The sequence below is a fragment of the Limanda limanda genome, chromosome 7 (genome assembly GCF_963576545.1).
Source record: "Limanda limanda chromosome 7, fLimLim1.1, whole genome shotgun sequence".
Classification (NCBI taxonomy): Eukaryota; Metazoa; Chordata; class Actinopteri; order Pleuronectiformes; family Pleuronectidae; genus Limanda; species Limanda limanda.
This window is the reverse complement of record NC_083642.1, coordinates 9,425,526-9,447,979: the sequence shown is the minus strand read 5'-3', so window position 1 is coordinate 9,447,979 and position 22,454 is coordinate 9,425,526. Positions and strand designations below refer to the sequence as shown.

At 42.4% G+C, this 22,454-nt stretch overlaps 3 protein-coding genes across 6 annotated transcripts in view; 1 reads left to right on the top strand and 2 right to left on the bottom strand.

The window, feature by feature from the left end:
• LOC133005459 (serine/threonine-protein kinase WNK2) overlaps positions 1-2,011 on the bottom strand; it is a 38,719-nt gene extending 36,708 nt beyond the window's left edge. For all 4 annotated transcript variants that reach the window (XM_061075138.1, XM_061075140.1, XM_061075139.1 and 1 more), the window contains exon 1: positions 1,294-2,011. In XM_061075138.1, the coding sequence (XP_060931121.1) occupies positions 1,294-1,929 (636 nt within the window). In that variant the 5' untranslated portion in view covers positions 1,930-2,011. The remainder of the gene's footprint in view (positions 1-1,293) is intronic.
• Positions 2,012-3,926: 1,915 nt separating this feature from the next.
• On the top strand, positions 3,927-20,088 carry LOC133005383 (ninjurin-1-like). The gene is made up of 5 exons (XM_061075044.1): positions 3,927-3,990; positions 4,092-4,250; positions 8,922-9,159; positions 11,802-11,963; positions 19,132-20,088. Exons 2-4 carry the CDS (start codon positions 4,209-4,211, stop codon positions 11,942-11,944), a joined length of 423 nt encoding a protein of 140 aa, XP_060931027.1. The 5' UTR covers positions 3,927-3,990; positions 4,092-4,208; the 3' UTR covers positions 11,945-11,963; positions 19,132-20,088.
• LOC133004695 (caspase recruitment domain-containing protein 19-like) lies at positions 15,278-21,304 on the bottom strand. Its single transcript, XM_061074176.1, has 7 exons — positions 21,288-21,304; positions 21,034-21,198; positions 19,485-19,626; positions 19,029-19,185; positions 17,980-18,048; positions 16,424-16,489; positions 15,278-15,774 (listed from the first exon to the last, which is right to left on the bottom strand). Exons 1-7 carry the CDS (start codon positions 21,302-21,304, stop codon positions 15,656-15,658), a joined length of 735 nt encoding a protein of 244 aa, XP_060930159.1. The 3' UTR covers positions 15,278-15,655.
• Positions 21,305-22,454: the final 1,150 nt, after the last annotated feature.

The window sequence follows — 22,454 nt, the reverse complement described above, 5'->3', positions numbered from 1 at the left end:
TGCTTCCTGTCTGCCTACCTCCTGTTGCACAGAGGGAGGGATGCAAGAGAGCAGCTCTTAACATGCACACACATTTGCTGGGACAGAGCACACTCCCCCCTGCACTGTCTCCTCCAATAACTATAATCAGACTCATCGTATTATCAGCTGGCCAGACGACTCTACAGGAAAAATGATGGTTGAGGGATGGTTGAACGTAGAATGAATCTTTAACCATTTTAATCTGAATGGTGGAAGAATAAAAAATCGCAGTAAAGGTATTCTTTCTTTAAAGGGGGCCAGTCATGCTTACTGTAGTCCCCCTTAAGCCTCCTGGGAGAGAGAGGGAGAGGCGGAGAGAAAGATAATCCCAGTTGCAGTCTCCAAAGGACGGAAATAATTAGTTAATACCTTTGCACAGTCTAAGCTGGTGATTTTCTTCTGTCTGTGTAATGCAAGACAAGATAGACTCTTCTTGTGTATTTGCAAAACTGCTGATCAGGGGGAGGTGTGCTCCTCTACGTCAGCAGCCAGTGCTTGTCAATCACTTTTCCTGTGTAAACCCATTTAAAATTTAGTGGTAACCCATTTGCAACTTAGCGGACTCCCCCCCCCCCCCCCCATGAGAGCCTGGCTGATTGACAGCTCCCTGAGGACATCACCATTATACTGTCATGATGTGTGAACCTTCACCGACAGAGTACTGAGCGGGGGGGCTTCCTGTGAGAGTAAAGCAATCCTCGCAGAATATGAATCACTGATGACTGATAAACAACTTACGAGTATTTTTTATTGAGAAAATTAAATTAGAAGATGGATTTTACTTCCGCTGAGGAGGTTATGTTTGCGTTAGACTTTTAGTGAGGATTATGCAACAACCACTGGACAGATGAAATGAAATGAAAGAGTACGTAATGGGCAGGAAAGAACCCTTTGAATTTTGCATTTTTCAACAATTTTGTTTTTTTCCCACAGAGTAATGCATAGATCTTGATAAAGAAAAAAAAATTGTATGGGTTTGGGAAATTTGGTGCAGAGACAAATAAAAATCCAGATCTAGTGAATTTAAATGTGGCTTCACATGGGGACCGTTGGGCCTTGGCCCGGTACACAAGTGCCCTTCTAGCTTTAAATATTTTAATATGTCTCAGACAAAATGTCACTGTTGTTTAAAAGTGTCTCCCATTTATACGTATAGGAAAAATAACCTTTTCAAAACTACATGAGTCTGCTGCATTTGCTTTGTTTACGCTCAACTGGACCTGTGCTCGGTGTCCCAGAGGGATAGACCAGAAATCAGCTGTGGTACTTTACCTGCAGCTCACACCAGGCCACCTCCACCCAGGTCTCTGTGTCCAGGCCCTTGTAGACAGTCTTGAAGGACCCTCTCCCCAGTTCAATGTCAAACTTGAGGAACCTTCCTCCTGGAGATGTGGAAACCGCCTTCATCTCCGCCTCCTCCTCAGTCTCCTCACTGGAGGCCTTGATAGCGGATTTAGCACCGTTGCTGCAAGTAACACTCAACACATCTCCAGGCTTCTCCTTCTCCTCCTCAACAGCGGTGGCGCTCTCCGTCCCACCGTCCTTCTGCCTACCTGGGCTCTCGGCGCTGGACGCCTCCTGTGTACCGCAGGTGGTCGCCAGAGTCCTGTCCACTATTGTTCGCAGGTTTATATTCAGGATCTTACTCCTGTTGTCACATTCGGGTGCCTCGAAGGCCTGCTCGTCCATGTCCGAGAACCACAGGTTCCTCCTGATGAATCTCTGATGCACATTCCTCTGGTAGCTGGTTGAGGAAGGGCAAGCACTGGGGTCGCTGCCACCTCTCACCATCGGCTCCACCAGGTTGATATTCCCATCGCCCATGGCCATTTCACACTGAGAGTTGGACACAGATGGATATGTCAGGTCTGGCTGGGCCTCAGAGTTTGAATTAGCCTCCAGCTCCATTGTGATTTTGAAGGGTTGGTTCACTTTGGTTTCCAGGTCATCCGTGCCATGGCTGAAGACTGAGGTGGATGGATACCTGCGGTGCCCACTCGGTGACGCAGTTCTCCGGGTGGAGGCCCCTAACCACACCGGGAGGGATGGGTGGGTTTCATCCGGTGTGAAGAGCTGGGGAGAGGGAAACCCACAGTTAGAGAGAAACCACCTGATCACCTGTTAATCCAAGATGGTGCTGAAGCCAACTGGGGGTCAAAGAGGAAGGTGTCCGCCATTAAGGAGTTAAAAGTTAGTTGGTGGGAATATAAAAGCAGGTGAATGTTAAAGACCAACACCACGATATGAATAGTTGAGACAGAGAAAACTAGCAAAACACAAATTTAACGTCAAGTTCACAGCTGGAAAACTTCACTTGATTTTTAAAATTGAAATTAAAGCTGTTGAGCAGCTGTTATATATCGATGAGGAGGGAGGGAAGGGGGGGGGGGAAGAGAGACTCACCTGGTGGCTAATGTCCCCGCCGTTAGCAAAAACCCGGTGAACCCGCCCGGTCCGGTGTCCAGAGACCAGCACGCTAACGCTAGCAAGCGTCCACGACAAAAGGTGGACTATAAAAACGCCCTATCTGCGGGTTATCCTCAAGTGAGCATCCGGTGAACCGCGAACAACCCCCCCCTTCAAAGTCGCCGCCTGACCGGAGATGAAACCCGCCGCATAGTGACGATTTAAAAACAAAATGACGACCACGCTTTCATGTCTTCATCCCCCCTTTCCCCCGGGTCCTTGCATCCCGGTGCTGCCGGGGTGTCTCCGCTCTTCCCTCCCCTGTCTCCGCGGAGGGGTGTCGTGGAAGAGCCGGGCCGCTGCGAGTGGAGCACCCCGCGGATTCCTCCTCTTCCTTCGGGGATTAATGGAGTTCCGTGTGTGCGACTGTCCCCCGCCTGTCACCGTGTGTGTCTCTGTCTGTCTCCGTGAGGGTGGAACACCGGTGAGAGCCGCGCTAATGTGTCCACCATTCAGCCCCGATCGGCTCCACGCCCCTGGTAACCACCGGAGGATCGACCAATCACAGGGCTCCGAGAGGCTGCGCACACACACAGAAACACACAGAAACACACAGAAACACACACACACATGCTTGATCTAAGGGGCGTGACTCCGATTTTACAGATGATTTGTCATTTATTATGTAACCATCCGTAGTCTTTGTTGGTCTTTTCTTGTAGAACATGTGTGTGTGTGTGTGTGTGTGTGTGTGTGTGTGTGTTACTTTATCTTTGTGAGGACCATTTTAAGCATAGACCCTACAGAGTGAGGTCCCTTTGACCGGTCCTCACTTTATCAGAGGGGCTGTTTGAGGGCCTGTGTGTGTGTGTTGGTCTGAGGCCCAGGTATTACTCATGCTTTTGGGACCAAAATCTGTTTACACAGTCACATTATGGTGGTTTGTCTTCCTTATGGAGTCAATAAGAGAAGGTTTATGGTGAAGATGTGTTTTAATGTTAGCTTAAATGGCTTCTGTACTATGTCCTTCATAGAAATCCCATACAAGCCAGTAGCCAGTCAGATTTGCCTTTAGCGTACCTTGACCAAAAAAACCTTGATGACGCTAAGGTGAAGTTATGTCCTTCACATCCGCTGGTGTCCATTAACACCTGCTAATATCTAAATGGTAGTTGGAAACTTAAATTGTGCAGAAGACCTTCAAACATACAAGGGATATTCACCATCTTGTCCTATATTTTAAAATAGATTTAGATCTAGGTTTAGATTAAGGTCAGGTTTAAATTAAGGGGAGGGTGAGCGTATAGCAAGTAGTAACCACAGTTAAGGTTAGAGTTGGACTCTAGAAAATCAATGTAAGTTCACACAGGGTTAAGGTAATGGTGACACTGTGTGTGGGGGTGTGTCTGTGTGTCTGTATCTGTGTGTGTGTGTCTGTGTCTGTGTTGCCCAGGTATTACTCATGCTGTGGGGACCGAAATCTGTTTACAAAGTCACATGATGGGGAGTCGCCTTCTTTTGGGAGCAAAACAATCGGTGCTGTGTAAATCATGGAATTTTAGGGTGAATGCATGTTTTAAGGTTAAAGTTAAAGTTAAGAAAGAATCATAATCACAGTTGTCTTCGCACTTTAATGCAACAAATGCATCTGTTATGTTAAGTAGGCTCTGAAGCTGCAGGTCTTCTCTTCCCCAACAACGTGATCCACTCAGCAGATCAGTTACCCAGAGCTGCATCCTGCAGGAGAGAGGTGAGCTGCAGTATCGTGCTCATATGGGAAAATGATGAACAGCAGCAGCAGGAGCAGGAGAAGTGGGACCGAGGTAAGATACCTAAGACCTTTTTTATTTCAATAAGGAAAAGTAAATACTGAATTAAGCCACGCTTGTCCATGTGCAAGAAGGAATTTGGTATGTTCCGTTGAGGGGTGCTCAACTTACAGCTGCAAGAAACCAAAGACACATTAGCAGTGAAGCTGGGATGCAATATTTCTCAGGTTTCTCTTTCTTGCCTTCTGACAAGTGATTGTTAATTGGAGTCGGAAAACAGGGAGGAAACATGATCCAAAAAGTGCCAAACAAGTGCATGGACATGGAAGCAAAGAGCATTTGGTTAATAAAGTTGAATTGTAAGCATCAGTAAAGCTGTATTGCTGTGTTTTAATGTAAGGCGATTCAACGTTTGCTGAATGCTGAATATATTGCATGTAAACAGAGAATCAAGTTAATAAAGGAAAACATTCAAACAGACAGCTCATGTCTGGTGCAGGCATGCTGGGTCAGATGGCAGCAGTCTGGTTCAGATGAGCCTTCAAGCACTGTTGGCACCTGAGTGACCTTATAAATAATGTATAACCCTTCTTTGTTTCCATTTCACTGGCCAAAATACACACACAAAACACATGCACACACAAATACATACACGCACAATGAGTTTACTTTTACATAATGTCATCCCACTGCGTGCCACAACGAGGCTGTACCAGGACACTCTGTGTTTATTGTGTTATTTTATGTGGTGATTGAAGTTGCCATTTGACAAGTAATTGCAATGTACGTAAGTTCGGCGCTGCATCCGGTTTTACAGGGCAAGGAAATAGATTTCAATGTGTCACCTATATAGTCACTGTCCATTTAATTTCAGATGGATGCGTGTGTGTTTGGAGAAGAGGGGAGGAGAGAGGGAGGGAGGGAGAGAGAGAGAGGCCCTGGCTGCCAGATACTTCCCTGTGGCCGTCAGAGCTCAGGCAGCAGATGCAGAATGTAATACCCTTACGCTCGATAAAATGAGCAATTGGTCTCATTTGCAATGTGTCTCCCATCAGTGTGAGTCAATAAGAGGGGAATCAATTCACAGTTGTTGTTTTGCAAGGTGCAGATCTTATATGCAGACTCTCCACTGGCTTTTAATAGTGTTACACTGAAATCTAAGAACAATCGGATTTTGTGTCAGATTTCAGCGCAGCACTTAAGCACATTCTTGAACCTTTTTCCCTTTTTTTTGTGTCGCTGCTCACTTGGTTTTCTCCGAGTGCCATGACAGGATAGGGTATGATCTGAAACAGCCATGTTTGCTTTGCACTGTGTAAGGCTGTAAAACTAAACGCCCTACAGAGAATCACGAAAATTAGATTTACAGTTGGGTCGATCCTCATCTGGAGGAGAGCCAGAGTTTGAGGTGAGAGAGAGGGGAAGGCCGCTGATAGGACATGATGGATGGAAATCAAGGAAGTGCTGATGTATAAGAAGAAGAAAGAAAAAACCATACAGTCATACAGTTACAGATGTGAGTTCATTTGCCTTTTCATCCTGCTGCTGAACAGTAGTCAATTGACTAAATAATAAATGCAGAGTCTCACCATTAAGTGGTGTCTTGTATTGTTGCTGCAAAGAGCTCTCCGCATGTCAGATACAGAGCTTAGCCTTTCAAAGCAGCAGTCTCAGTAGCTGACATGCAGGTATGTAGCTTAACGGCATCAGTTGGTGTGACGATGTGGGAAAAGGGGAGACGGTTAGGATTAGGTGTGCGAGTTGAACGAGTTCATTTCTTGGGCCTGGAAGTCGGCCAGAACTTTGAGTTGGTCTTTGATTAGAAAATGAAAATCAGTTTTTACGGTTCAGTTAGGTTCACGGTTTTGGGTTCAATCTCTGGTTATTTGGACATTACAGTCTTTCCGATCGCTCTGCAGCTCTCTCTTGCGAAGACATAAAGGTAGCTGTTTATGATGGGGGCGTAGTTTTATCCACTCATGAGAGAAATGGAAGCGGGAGGCGGTGGGTGTTAAGGATCAGTCTTTCATTTGTTTTTAAAGCATAAGATTAATTGGCACCAGTTTAAAACTCTGCACCGTAAAAACTGATCTCTCTGTGCTCTACCTGCAGGCTCCTGCACTTAAAAATACAGATCAGGTGAGTTTAAATGTGGTTTCCTAAGGTGGCTGTTGGGCCTTGTTGGAGGAATCCGCTCCACTGAGTGCCCTTCTAGTTGTTACAATAATAATATTGACTATATCCTAGGGTCAATTTTCCAGGAATGATTTATTATCTAGTATTTAAAAATATACATTATTAATTTATGAGATCTTTATCTCTCAGTAGCTGGTCAAGTTTCCAGTTTAAATAAATTATTTGACTGATTTTATTCCTTTCTAACTCTCGTAATTGTAATATTAGTGCATAGAAAGCAGGATATGTGAGATATATTCTTGCTGTGACGCATAACTGAGAGTTAATACAAATTCAAACAACTTTTCTCTCTCAGCCCTCCATCATCTCTTCCTCCTCACCCCCTCCTCCCCTGTTCTCTCTCCTCCTGTGTGTCCCCAGAGTCTGTTTCAGACAAGGAATGCAGTGTGAATAATTCATCACAAAAATAAGCAATGAAATCCAGGACCAGCAGAGAGTGATTGCCTCAATGAAGACCTTTCATTTTAGATCCCGCAAAAATAACAATAGATCCAGTGTGTAGAATGTTTTTTTTTCACACCATGTAACAGTGTTTCATACCACAGCTGATATTTTTCTGTTATCTTTCCTCTGCTGTGAGTTATTGTCCTATGTCATCACCCATATGATATGAGTAGACAGCAGGATTAATCCTGACAAAAAGCTTGGACTCTGTATCTCAGCCTGGTGTGTACACAGGACAAGAATCATATATACAGTGCGTGAAATAGTTCACCATGTTTGTTGGGTGAAATTTGGCGCTAATTCATGTGCTGTGCTTCTAGACGTCCTGACTGCACGTTTCCAACCTGTGATCTCACAACAAGCATTATCTCACTGTGGTCTGTTGACTCTGGGATAAAGGGCTTTCTTTGAAAAAAGCTTGTGTTGGAGAGCAGAATGGCTGACCCTGACACGTCATGACAGTGTGCCATTTGTGGCGTTTGGCACAAATCACAGTCACAAGGGCACTACGCTACTCTATGTGGCTCTTTCCCATGGAATGTGTCGAAACATGTTCAGAGGATCCGTTTAATATGAGTCGTAATGTATCATGGGGCATAGTGGCTCTGAGAGTAGAGGATTTAGAGACATAGAGACATTTTAAAAGTATTCTGCGTGTTGTCAGGATGTCTCTGCAGTGTTCCCATGAAGCTATGCCAAATTATAAAATCTAAACTAATAGGTCAGTTGCTGGATGAAGGATTTGGCCGGTAACACACATTACCCCACGTGCTCAAAAGCAATTGCTTATCAAAAGAATTAAACACGTCCTGTCCAGTGGTTATCACAGGAGTGAAGAAAAATCCCATCAAAAATAATTACTGCACAGTGCAAGTTCTTCTCCAACCCTTACAAGCACAGGGACGGTACAGCTTGTTCCTCCCTCTCATACATCAAGTTAACTCTGCCAGCTGATAGTTGAGAATCGGCTGAAGACTTTGTAATTCTGCTGTAGCCTACCCTGTAGCAAATTAGAGGGTGCAGCTCTTCTTGTTTCTCTTCTTGTCTCCATCCCCAGAGTAGAGGAAAGACAGTTCCCACAAGCTCTGTGGTTAGGTGTTCTTCTGACAAACTACACTTTCAGCAGCTGCAGGGCTGTGTTGTGAGAAAAAAACGAGGAGGCTTTAGAGTCGAGGAGAAGACTGTGAGCGCTGCTGATTATTTTTATGTTTGCAGAGGGTGAATAGGATTTTGGCCTTGATGTGACAGAAGCTGCAGCGAGGTAGCAAGGTCCAAGTGGATGTTTGTGCGTCATCAGTGCTTCATTTCAAAAGAGAAAAAAAGGCGATTCTTTATTAATAAACACAACATTTTCAAGGTTTTTGTTTCCACAAGAGTATTATTTTTTTTTTTAATTCTTTCAGTTATCACCTGTTGTGTCATGATGATGCAGCCAAAATCGTTCTCCTCTATTTAAAGTCCCTGCTTCATAGTTTATGTAATATAATAATATACATGCATCCATCCATTAGCTTTATTGCTTATCTTTGGAAGTAAGTGTAGTCAGTACAGTTTTAATGGATTTTCGTTTCAGAAAGCAGGATTGATGAGTCAACATTTTGTCAGTACGGTGAGGGGGATATACGAGCGGGAAATAGTAAACAGTAAAAGTGCAGCTCACAGCGACACATGCTCAGAGCAGTGATTTGATGCTGCAAAGAACAAGACAAAGTACAGATGTGATTGTTTCAAATCATATTTCTTCACATGCTGACATGGTCATGTTCACTACATTTTAATGGGTCTGGTACCAGCGTGTCTGAATCTCTTTGCCGTACTAATGGCTCTGATTTCAAAGGTCACTCGTCTGTAATGGCTGTTCTCTGTGCTAATTAGGTAAGAGCGATAACCAGATCCTCGCCATCACTGCACAGGAAGCACAAAATTTAATGCTGGTGTCATCAACATGCTTCCTTGGTGCTCTACTGGGAGAACTCAGAGCACATGCAGCATGCCTCTCTGTGTATTTCAAGGCCTTCTTCTTGCAGGCGTTATCCCAGAGCCATAATCATTATCTCCATGTCAATTACTTTCTTCTTTCCCCAGGCCTCCCATGCAGATGCTTGGCCCGGCAGCCCGGCCCCACTCAACATGAACCACTATGCTAATAAGAAGAGTGCGGCTGAGAGCATGCTGGATGTGGCTCTGCTGATGGCAAACGCCTCCCAGCTGAAGGCCGTGCTGGAGCAGGGGCCGCGTCTTTCCTTCTTCACCCCCATTGTCACCCTAATCAGCATCTCCCTCTGTCTGCAGGTCACAGTCGGGGTCATGCTTATCTTCATAGGTGAGAAATTACGCAGAGGCCGAGCCCTTTTGTTCGACCAGAGGTAGTCTTTGTTGTTCATATCTCTCAACATTCACCTGCTTTGCGTGTTTCATCACCTCCTCCATTCATCCTGACATGCAGCAAGATTGAAGCCCAACACATATCACCTTTTGCCCCATACGATGCATCCCCCTCGCCAATGTCAAGTCCACTGACCTCTTAACAAACAACCCATTACCAGCAGGTAACCATGGAAACCAGGCCTGACACCACGTCAGAGTTCATATGTGTTTACAGCTGCTGGGAGTCAAGGGAAGGGGAGGTGATTGTGTTTTCTCTCTCTCTGTTGTGGAGTGAGGAAACGTGTCAATAGTGTTTTGGAGTAAATGGAAACTCTCTAAAAGATATCACACATCCAGAGATGCAACTCTAGGAAGTCTGCAGCCACCACTGCGGTTTGGAACAACAGGTCCATTCCGATGGAAAGATGTTAGTGCAGTTCATTTTGTCTAGTGAACAGCAGGTCAGTGAACTCTAACCAAGCCACACTGACTCATCTCAGCTCCAGCTGGAGGAGCAAATAGAAGAACTAGAATGGCAGTAAATGGGTTGTATTTATAGAACGCTTTTTTAATCTTGATGACCACAAGAACTTGTGTACAGTTTGCCATTCACACACACATTCATTCAGTGCATGTATTAGCAACACTTTATTATTCTATGATGGGAAATTTGGGGCTCAGCATCTTGCCCAAGGACACTTTGGCATGCAGATGGGGAACACAGGGAATGACGACCGCTCTATCACTCCGCCACAGACGACCAGGAGAGAGCATAGCTCTGCCAAGGTCCAACAAATTCAGTGAAGCGTCACCAAATTGAACACATTTATAGATATTAGTCCTGTCATCACAATCCATCTTTAATTCCCTGGGAAATTGGTGAAAATGTCAAAAACACGCTCCCTGTATCTCCCAATTTTAAAGAAAGTGAAAAGAAATTCCTGGATTCTTCCTCTAATCCGATAAGATAATGAAAGTCATGATGTGGTGCTATACAAATAAAGTTGATTTGAAACTGAATTGAACTGAATCTGGAATTGTTTTTTGAAAAGAATGACATTTATTATTATAATCATTATAATCATTCGTAACTCTAATTCTAATTTCCCTGTGTTTTCAAGGCTCACATGTCAGAGAGAAGGCTGATCAGCATGTGAAAGTCATCATACATTTATAAACTCCTGCCCCTTTTGACCCCCCCAACTCCATTCACCAATCCACTGACCCATACTCCAACCCCCCCCCCCCACCCCCCAGAATATGACATATCTCATTCTTATTGCTCCTTCCATTTCTATTCCTTCATTTTCTTTGATTGGTCTGTACCCTCTCTGCTTCCCCTCCTCGTTTAGCCCCCCTCCTCTCTACCCTGTAACCAGCTCTGTCTAATGGAACCAGTGGTGCGTGATGTGAGTGGCCTACATACCACACCCATAACCCCCCCGCCAAACCAAGCCCAGCCCACCCCAGCAAAGACACACACACACACACACACACACACACCCAGGCGGGGTCTTTACACCGTTTAATCTTTGGTTATGTCCCACAAATACATACATGCACGTACGAATAACATGTGACTCAACAACACACACGCGCCCACACACACACAACCAAACCTTAAAATGTCAGGATCTACATTAAATCATTATTTAAAGACCCATCCCTGTGATGATAAAGATGAAAACTTAAATATATATGTAACAATCAATTATCACAACATGGAATAGTTGCATCATTGTCATTGTGTGTGATTAATATGTTAAATAGCACAAACGATATGAATCAGGAAACACAAGCTTCCCTTATCAGTTTCTCTCTTCCCTGTATTGTTCTGACAGTGTATTTTGAATCAGAAATATTTGGAGTCGTAATAGAAAGTAAAGACTCTGTATGTGTTAATGGAAAAATGCAACTAATACAAAACAGCCAACAAACGTTATACCACAAATACACACAATGGTCAGATTATTTGTGCATTTAATATATCAAAAATAATTTGAGTTGTGTTTTTCACACATTATCATATCAACTTATTTTCATGCCTCAAACTACCGATGAGGTATTTTGAAATTAACTAAAAATGTTGACATATCTTTTATCCTCTACTTTGTGATGTAGTATAAGTTATAATATATAGTAAATGTGTTTGATAGATGTTCCCAAAACGGCTATGTAGTTGTTCAAATCTAATATAACACTTGCTAACCATAATGTTTAGATTGCCAGGTTGTGGAAAATCCTCCTTCAGTAGCATCAGGGAGACTCTTCCATCGACTCTGCTGTTGAAATCCTTTCAACTCATCTGTTGCTCCAACCATCCAGCTGATCAGCGAAATACTGACGCATATTACTCTTTAATCCTCGTGTGCTTTTGTCAAAATGAACATTTGATACCCTGCATTTTTGTGGAATCCATCGAGTCCAGGAGAACTCCCCGAACCCAGATTTAACTATGTATGGATTTATGTTTTACAGTAAATCTGCGTGTCATAATGAGTTGGCTTGAGTCCCAGAAGGAAGTCGATTGTTGATGTTTTATTAGAGTGTGTGTTTGTGTGTGTGTTGCTGAAGTTGGTCTCCTTGCTCTGTCCACAGTTCGATGGAATCTGAATGATGAACAAAAGCATTGGAGGCTGGACACGATGGAAAACGTGGCCACGAGCCTGGTTTTTATCATCGTGGTGGTCAACATCTTCATCGCCGCCTTTGGAGTCAACCGGCCGAACAGCAGAGACTGACCCAAGGACTCGCACACAGGTATTATGTCTCTTTTTGCTCGTCATATAGGTTATTTATTTCCACCCGCTGTCTCTGCTCCCATCTCTCTATTCAAACAGGTGTTTCTCTCTTGCCTTACTGTGCAGTTTGTTCCTATAGACTTCTGTGTAGTCAGCATGTTTTTGGACCTCTCTTCGCCTGACCTGACCCCTGCACTCCCCCTACCTGACCTACAAACACACTGACCTCTCCAGGCACGCAGCGAAATTTCCACCAGAAAACAAACTAAAACGAAAAATCTGACCGCTTTTCTCTTACTAGAAACAATCTTTGTCCTGCACTGCTGCAGTTACAGAGAGCAAACAGCAAGCAAGAGAGAAACAGACCAAGTTTGACAAAGGGGTCTGGTGTGTGCACAACACAACATTTGTTCCAATAGGGGACAAACAGGAACGTGGAGGAAACAGGAGTCAGGTACACTGTCTCATTTGTTGCCCGAGAGTGACCCCCAAGCACCGGCCAGACAGAAACGCACAACCACAGACACACACACGCTGACAGCAGACGAGGCTTCAATTTTTAATCGCACTGATGACGTGCGAACTCAATGTCACGGCGCTTTTCCAGACAGCTCTGACCAGGAGGTTTCATGGGTCTGCTGAGCACATGTATGCAGAGCAGGGTGTGACTCAAATCCCTGACCCACTTCCACAGCGTTAACCTGTCCAACACATCTGTCCTCCACCACAGGCGTCGTGCCTAACATTCAATTATAACAATGTTTGGTTGTGCCATGACTCCCTCTGCTACACAAGCCGAGCTGGAGTGGTTCTCTGCACCAACAGCAGCTGGTGAGTCAACGCAGCACAGACCCCAGCAGAACTGCTTGTTAAAATGAAGCCTTAATTAGACTGCGTTTCAGCCATGTCACCGAAACCCCAATTAGAGCCCGGGCAAATGCTCATTTTTTACACTTCAGCGGCTTTACACGAGAATAGGAGCGCCATCGGTTTCACATAATTACCTTCTTTTAAAAAACCTTAAGAATATTCATGTGTCAGATCTATAATTTCATCAACGTGACTGACAAAGCACCATGCAGTTGGCAAACCAGCGTCACTATCTCCATCCTTTCCCTCCTCCACAACTATCATTGGTAACCGTGGAAACAGTCAGACAGAAACAGATTGATGACACACACAGACACACACATACAGCCCCCCTCCCAACCCCAGGGCAGATCTGCAGACTGATATACAGTGCATACATAATGTATATCATCTCGCTCCTATACTGGCTCCATCCCAGTCGTGAAGTTCAGCAGACTGACTCTGTGGGAGGTCGAACATCTGAGAGTGCAGATGATCAACTGGCAGCTTTGGGTCTCGTGAAGCCACACTATTAATAGTTCTACCTCATGGGGATGTGAATGCCAGTTTTCAAACTGAACATTCACCCCGGTGACACCTCCAGCATCACTTCAGCACCTGCCCATCCCTCCTCCCTCTGGCTCCCCTCTTTCATCGTCTGTTGCTCATCCCCTTTGCAGAGAAAAGACAGAGACGGAGAAGTGCTGCTCAGTGCCGCAGATCTCAGGAGATCAGACACCGGAGATCTCCTCCAGAGCGGCACTTTACAATCCGTCTTAGATGTGCATATTTCCCTTCTGAATCGTTATTATGAGCTTGAAAGGGCCTCCTGTACGTACAAAATGCATCCACCCTGAAAGTATTTCTCACTCTGTCAAGTAAGAAGCATTCAATTCCGTTGACTTGACTTATTCAATCAATTCTATTGTCATTATTAATTATTGAGGGCGGTCTGTTGCTAGCGTTTGTCATTGTTATAGCTCACCTCAACATTTCCCATCATCCTCGTATCCCTCTTTGATGTACTAAATGAGGGAGCAGAGCCCTCTAGTGGGCTCTGGGTGCAGTTGATTTACTCTGATTAATGTTTCATCATCATCCAAAAATTGACAGCCCAAAAAAAAATCGAAGTTTAGGAGCAAAGGAAACAGTGTCAGACATAAAACTCAAAAGATAAGAAGCCACATTTTTTACTGAGCTCTTGGAATGTGAATAAATTGATTTTAAAGAAGACACACAGTCAGAATTGTCAGACACAACTTTGATTAAAAGCAGTTTTGTAAAACTAATTAACGGTTGATAATAAGTTTAACAAATCAAACAGAACACAGTGATGCAGACATCATGCAGCAATAAGTAATTTATTTAATACACACAGTTTGATCTTAACCAATATAACACATTTCTAACAAAGTTCTGAAAGAAATGTGTTCTCAAATTTGAACAATAATTTGACACAAACCCTGTTAGAAGTTAAGGGAAAGAAAATGACTAGTGGCTGGAGGGTTTTAACAACTCATAGACAAGTTAAATGTGTCCCACACTGTGATTCTTGTAAAGCGTCAGAAGCCAAGGTTGGAAACTACTTGTTTATTCTCTAACAATAGGTTTTTAAAGCATGTTAAATCATTCAGTATCTAAAATCCAAAAATATATAAGTAACTTTTAAGTAGAGCTGTCAAATATATGTAGTAAAGTAGAAAAAACAATTGTTTTCTCTGAAATGTGTATCAAAAGCAGCATAGAATGACACAGACACACACAATAATTTGTCCATCTTCTTCCTGTGTTTAGTTTCACATGGGAATGACCAGTCAATCCAATCCTTAATGTTAATATAAGGGCAGTGTGGCCTAGGTTTAATTAAATTAAATTAAATTAAGTTAAATATATCCTGCGCAGGAGCGAACTGCTCAGTTCGCCTATGCGCAGGAAAATATTTTTTTTTAATTAAATTAAAAACAAAAACAAAATTTAAAATAAATAAATAACAGAAAATAAATGAAAAGTAAATGTTCCCCACTTTCTAATTTTCTGCAAATGTTGGTAAGAATTTGAGCATGTTAAAGCCCTCAAAAAGCCAATTCATTTGCATGAAAAAAAAATTATATGGAGAGGGCCATTTGGTTTGCAAACAGTAGTCACACACCCATACACATCATAACAATACATAAAAGGAGCGTTAAACACCCATTAGTCCTTTGTTAAAATACTAAAATATATTAAAATGTGTGTGTGCCATACACCAGGGCTACAGATGGTTTAAACAACAAATCATTATATTTTTTCATGTCATACCACATTCAACACTAGACTAGAATAGCAAGGCCCAATAGTTCCCTCTTGAAACCAACCACATTTAAATTCATGTGGAGTCAAAAATATCAGTGCCCTTAAAAAGGAGAGGGAGGAAATAAGATGCACTTCCAGGAGATGTCAAAAATAATTTGTGCTTTATTTGAGCAAAAGTTCAACAGTCAAAAGATAGTAAAAAGTCTCTTTATCACAGTAGTAGAAGGCACAGAGAGTGGGTGAGCTGTTGAGAACATATGTTGTGCATTTAAGAAAATGTAATGAAGCACGTGTTAACATACACAACACAAACACACTCAAGTCTGTTAAAGCTGCAATAAGCCTTACTGTGTGTGTGTGTATAAAACTGCACCTGATCGATGTCTCCCTCATCCAGCATAAAAAAAAACACATCAGTAAGCACCTGTTTACTTGTATTTGTACTTGAATGTGTTTAGTTTCATTAAAACACTTTGCAGCGTTGAGAGTGTGTATGTGTTTGGCACACAGAGTGGAACATTTCCTTGCTCGCTCTTCACATGGGAATCAGTTCACGGCACCTTAACATCCTCATTTTCTCTGCTTTCCAACCTCTGCATAGGTAATTAAAACATCTTTAGCACCTTTACTCGCTAGTCTTGCCGCAGAGCAGCGAAGAAACGGACCTGTGCGTCTCAGTGTCTCACCGTCTGTGGATAGAATGTGAACATGGTGGTTTATAAACAGAGGAACTCAAACAGAGTGGGACAGTTCTACATATGATCACGTGTACAAAAACATAACTACTATTCTATATAGTAATGTTGTTTTTGTACACTGGTAATTCTTGTTAGTCAATTATAATTTGCCCTGTGATAAATAACCAGGACTTCATCGTTCTCTGGGTCTGGACTCTTCCAGACTTTGCCTCATGAAGAATGCATATCTGAGTCAGACACGTTCACAACAACAGGAACGTTTCTGGAGTATGTAGCTGAGGGGTGGCGTCTGAGTAGAACATGTGGGAGTCACATGTTTACAGCACGTTGACACCGACATCATCCTCTTATCACCAAAAGATCTCATTGTCTTCTCGCTGTATGGCTCCTCTTTTTCAGCCTGAGATATTTCTATTCTTCTTGTTACAAACACCATCACCACACCCACTAGCTCGCTGTGAGTCTACCACACATTTCCTGCTGTTTTCTCACATGGCCTCACTCAGACACTTTTAATAAAGGACCGGCATGTCTGGAGCAACTGACTCAGACATTTGCATTCTCACATAAAAGGCTCCGTGGATGATTTCAGACTAATGTTCAGAGTTCAGTGCACGCCTGAAAGCAGCCAATGACTCACCTCCATAATAGAAGAGTATCGCGATACCAGCTACAAAACTGAAACAGCTCAGGAAGAACATCGGTCCTGCAGAAGGAAAGAGGAGAGATGAAGTTCTCATCCGTGACTGTTTGATAAATAAAACCTGGATCAGTGAGTGGACACGATAAATGTGAATGGTGGGTCGGTGTCTTCCTCCATAAATGTTATGATCTAGTGTAAGTCAGCACAGAGTCAGCGTCTCACTACACGACTGATGACCCATTTCCCTGCTGACGCACCTCTGACCCACTGGATGTGCCCTTCACTGTTCAAAGGAATTTATCTGACCCACAAAGCCAGAGCCCTGAACTTAATGGGTTGATGAATGAATGGGAGCCCAGACTCTGAATCAAGGGGTTAAAAGGTTCGACAGTCGACCGCGTTTGCTGAAGAACAAAGCTTATTGGGCTTAAGGGGCTTATGTGAGGATCAGAATGGGGTACAGAGGTGCCCTTACCGACACACACACACACACACACACACACACACACACACACACACACACACACACACACACACACACACACACACACACACACACACACACACACACACACACACACACACACACACACACACACACACACACACACACACACACACACACACACACTGTATAACACCACCGCCACTTTTACAAACCTCACCCCCGGCTGTCCTGCAGCCAAATGAAGACAACATGTTTCACTTCACACTACAATACTGTTTCATTTTTGTTTGACTGCTGTTAAATCCAGTACCAAGGAGGGGATGTTTTCACAACTGTCCTTTTGTTGGTTGATTCACACAAACAACTGAAAGGTGAAACTCAGTGGAAGGATGTCAGGGACGAACCCATTCAAGTTTTGTGCAGATCCAGATCAGGTGGCGGATGCAGGATTTTATTTCAGTTTCATGTTCTGTGTTGTGAGATGGAGCATTTTTTCACCATTTTCACAGAGAATAATTCATTGATCTTGATGAAAAAACTAAAATCTGTGCACCTTTAGGGGACTTGACACACTGAGTGTGTGAAATTGTTTCAGCTTGATTGAATTTAAGGGGACTGTTGGGCCTTTCCGCTGAGTGTCTTTATAATAAGTTTTGTTATAATCCCATTTCACACACAACCGCATGCAGTTCTGAGCAGGGACATTGAGAGACATTGAGGGATGAATTCCAACAGTAATGTATTTATGAGCTCCGGAATCAAATCATATATAGATCATTCAGGTCTATATCAAAACAGTCAAGGATACTGAGGGAAGAATAATGTGAATTTGGTGGATTAACAAGATACAGTAGAGAGGGGGCCAATAGCTTTCTGTTTGCAGCTTCATTTCTATATGATGACAACATAAACTTGACAAAATCTAATGCTGAATGATGGATTACCCTAAAATATATATATATAAAAAAGAATTTGATTAAAGAATAGAATTACTGTGAATTATACCAGTATGTTTTTTTAGATTACACGAACATGTAAACTGCAAATACGTAGATTTACACCTTAACTCAATTTAAACCGTAAACATGCAGATTATTGGATTTACCTCTGTCATTGAGCACAAATCGCTCGGGGTGGATCACCACACCGTTCGTCCACTTTGGATCTGCGACCTCTGGAACAGAAAGTGAAAATGTTTAATCTGTAAACATCAGACTAAAAATAAATCACAGCATGTGGTGAATTGGATCATCTGTACAACAGTTCAGGCAGCGCATCAACTTCTCTCCTCTTAAGGAGGATAAACCTACATTCGGCCAGAGAGGGCCATCACACAGCAGGGGGTCTACTGTTATAGAACACCGGGGGAATGTGCTTGTGTGATTTAGTGTCTCACATGAAGTGACAGAATAAGGAGGAGGTGATGCACTTATGGATAAATGCACTTAGGGCTGGGCAATAAAATAATATCAATAATCACCGCAATATAATTTTCAGCAAAAGCAATATAAAAAGTCCAATATATATATATATATAGCGATATGATGTATTGTGTTAGCCCAGTGAGAATGTGTAACATATAACTGATTTAATCCATAATTCTCTCATGATACTTATCTCTAAAAATGAGAAAGAGGAGATGAGAGAAAAGCAGAGTTAAAAAAAACACCTGATGACGCATTCGTGTAATTACTAACTCTAAGCTCAGACAGTTTCTGAAACCCACGAGATGATGTGTGTGAACAGTGGAATATGATTATACCAATCATTTTACTTTCTGCTTTCATTTACCAAGAAATACTTCTTGTCACTATAGTTACACTGCTGTCATTCAACTCTACATTTAAATTGTCTCCACACTAAACTACTGGATGGTATTTCTGCATTCGGGCTTAAAGCTTCCAAATTAAATAGATATTTTCACAGATTTTAGTGTGGAGATATTTCTTTCCTCATTCAAGGAAACTGGACGAGTGTGTTTTTCTGCACTGAAGTTCATTCAGATACGAGTCTGCAAGGCCACATCTTTTGAAAACAGCACCTCCCTTGAAAATCCACAGGAGGAGGAGGAGGAGGAGGAGGAAGAGGAGAAGGAGGAGGAAGAGGAAGCAGAAGCAGAAGAAGGAGAATGCAGCGGCCTTCTCAGTGTTTTACCTTTTTGTCTGACTCTGCTGGGCAGGCTGGAGTAGACGTCCTCAGCGTGAATGTGAAGTCCTCTGTAGAACTCATGACATGTGTCCTCTCCCTTCCCATACAGGTGCTTCAGCAGCTCGGCAAACCGAACCTTGGTGGGTACGCTCAGGTTCCTGAACTGCAGAGACACACATGCTGAACCAAGTCACTGCTCATGTGCATCGTGTTTCTGTTCCAATTCAACATTATATGTAGATACCTCCACCAAGGCCCTGAAGTCAGCGCCAATTTAATCAACGCTATCAGTCACCTAAAAAGCCTGATTTATTTGTTATCCATCAAGATGCATGAGTGAATCTCTGGGGAAATGGTGAAAATGTGAGTAAACGCCTAAGAGATACAAATTCCTGGATTACCCCCAATCAATTCCAGTGTAAGGACATGCTGACTTTGAAAACATTTAATGTGTGTACTGACCCTGCGGGCTTCTTTGTCACTGAGTATCTGGGGGTAGATTCTGTTCAGCTGCAGCACGAGTGTGTCAACAAGTTCAGTGTCCATCCTCAGATCTGAGCACAGGAACTTGGCATCTCTCTGAAGCTGCTCAAGGTAGAAGTCACTGTCTGGTCAAGGAAGATTTAAATGACAATGTTTAATAAAGAGAGACAAGCAGGAGACAGTGTCAACTTTATCCCTAATAACTTTTAACCTGTTCTAATCAGAGGTCTGCAGATTTTATGTCTGATCGTAAGTCCTTTCTTTGTAAGCTGGGCTTGGCATCGGCTCAGCTCTGAAAATAAGTGACTAAGAGGTTTATTCTCGCTTTAGGAAGGTGAATACACTTCCTGCAAAATCCTCCGTTTGGCCACATTCATTTGAATAGATTAATGCTAATGTAAAAAAAAAATCTGGTGTCATTACTGTTTGAGTAACAAGTCTGTAGAGTTACAGTTTGCCTAAGGACCAAAAAGATAGAACAATGTAAAGGGACTTTCTTTATTGTAATGTCTCCCTAATTCCTTAAAGCACTTTGAATTCCCCTGCTGCTGTGATACATATAAACTGGCCAGGCCTTAAAGATGCTGGTTTCATTTGTTGGTCATTTTTTTAGGCTCCATTTTGTATACATTTTTTTAAAATACAGTCCTCGATTTCATGATAGCTCCTATCAGCAATACCTGATCCAACATTTTCCTAGATCTCCAAGATACCTGAGCAATTAGCTATAAAAGGAGGCAGTATGATAAAAAGAAGACATTTATCATCCAGTTCAATTTTAATCTATATAGTTTCTCTCATGCAAAGCCACCTTGGTTGCTCCTCACCCAAAACACAACAACAGGATGAGCTGGACAACAGTTATGTAAAGTGTAGTTTTACAAACACTTCTTCCACTGTTGCTTTAACTGTAGTTCTTTAAGAATAAAATAATAATAAAAAGGATCTTTAACTATCCCCTTAACAGTCCCCTTATGAAACTATACATTTAAATTCAGCACCAAACTATACTCACTTTATAAATATCAATCCCCTTAACATGTCAGATTTTTTACAAATCAAGATCAATGAATTATTCTGGGAGAAATCTGGAAGAATGTTGAATGATGATATCTCACAATGTTACAGAAAGTGAAACACCCACTGATCCAGATCAGTTTCTTCCTTATTGGATCATGAACCACCCCTCAAAACAATTACACTGACACCTTTTGAGTGGTCTTGGTGTTATCCTACAATCAATAAAACAAATAAACAAACAAATAAAAGAAAAACAAACAAATCCAACGTGGTTATATTAAATATTTTAAGTCTTGGACTAATGGTGCGAAGTAGCCCAAATACACTGCTTTATATGAAAAACAAATCAATACACATCATTAATTATTGCTACAACTAAAGTTAAAAATGTGAATATTACGCAACAGTAGGCGCGCACACACTGTGACTGTGGACGAGCGCGCACGGTTTCCCTGTAATCACTCCACAACAGGACTTATATATATAATAAACATCTTCTTTTACAAACCTGTCATACTGACACACAGCCGAGGTGCTGGACTGGTCCTCGCCTACCAGCAGCAGCAGCCTCCCCCGGTGTGAGACTTCCTGTTGTCCCCGGTGTGACGGTTCCTGCAGCCCGCTGACATCAGCACGTTGGACCGCTGCACCGCCCCGGGGACACATGACCGACCTCAGGGCCACATGGTGAAGATTACCAGTCCGCAGACAGTGACCGAGAGACTGAGCTGGAGATTATCAGGAGCAGACGCTGTCACTTACCTTTCATTTAGATCCATTCTGCCATTTGTACAAATCATAATACTGATAATAAGTTGAGTGCATTCCTCTACATCTTAAACAATTGAGTGAAATTATCTCCAATGTCAAATCAATTAAAGTTCTTTGTCACTAAAACAAAAAGATTCATAGTACAAACTCAAGATCTGAATCTGACTGACAGATAATTACATTTATCTTTTACCAGAATGTCAATAACCATTATTATGTATTATTTATTATATGAGAGAAACGTTACATCATCATACTTTTGTCTATTTATGTTGTTTTTATGTTGTTTTTATTTACTGCTGCTGATTTTATGAGAATCAACAAACAAATTTCGTTGTTTGCCTACAATGACAATAAAGTATTCATCTGTCTGTCTGTCTGTCTGTCTGTCTGTCTGTCTGTCTGTCTGTCTGTCTGTCTGTCTGTCTGTCTGTCTGTCTGTCTGTCTGTCTGTCTGTCTGTCTGTCTGTCTGTCTGTCTATCTATCCATTCATTCATCCATATGCCAGATTGTTTTCATCAAGGTACATGAGTTTTTCTCTGAGTAATTAGAGAAAACTTTGAAAAACACCCTGTCTCTCTATGTAAAGAAAGTGAAAAAACTATTCCTGGATCTGCACCAACATGTTATGGGTTCTTCCCTGACTCATATCACATACTCTCACCAAGTTTCTTGGTATTGCACCAGGTAGTTTTTTTGTAATTCTGCTAATAAAGGGAAAACATAACTTAATTATAATAATAATAATAATGTAGGTGGTGACAACTTAAATCAGCATCATGTTGCCTCTGTCTTTTCCATTACCCTTTAAATCCTTGTTGTGTTATACAAGAAGGGCAAACAGGGCAGCTTTCGCTTCAGTGACCTTTGACCCTCTTCTAGTCTGTGAAACTACAACTTCTTTTTTTCCAACATACATTCCCTATAACCCTGGTGGAGCTCTGCCAAATAACCTCAATCCCAAATCAACCACAGGCGTTGAGAGAAGCTGAGATCTTGTGACTGTGAAGGTCACAGAGCACATGATCCACATCAGTCTGCAACAACCTCTTGACTCACTCACTCACTGCTCTGTGTGGAAGCATCTGCATTCATCACGTTTGTTTCCAAGTATTTATTCACATTTTCCTCCAATTTGTCATCAACCTGCACATCGA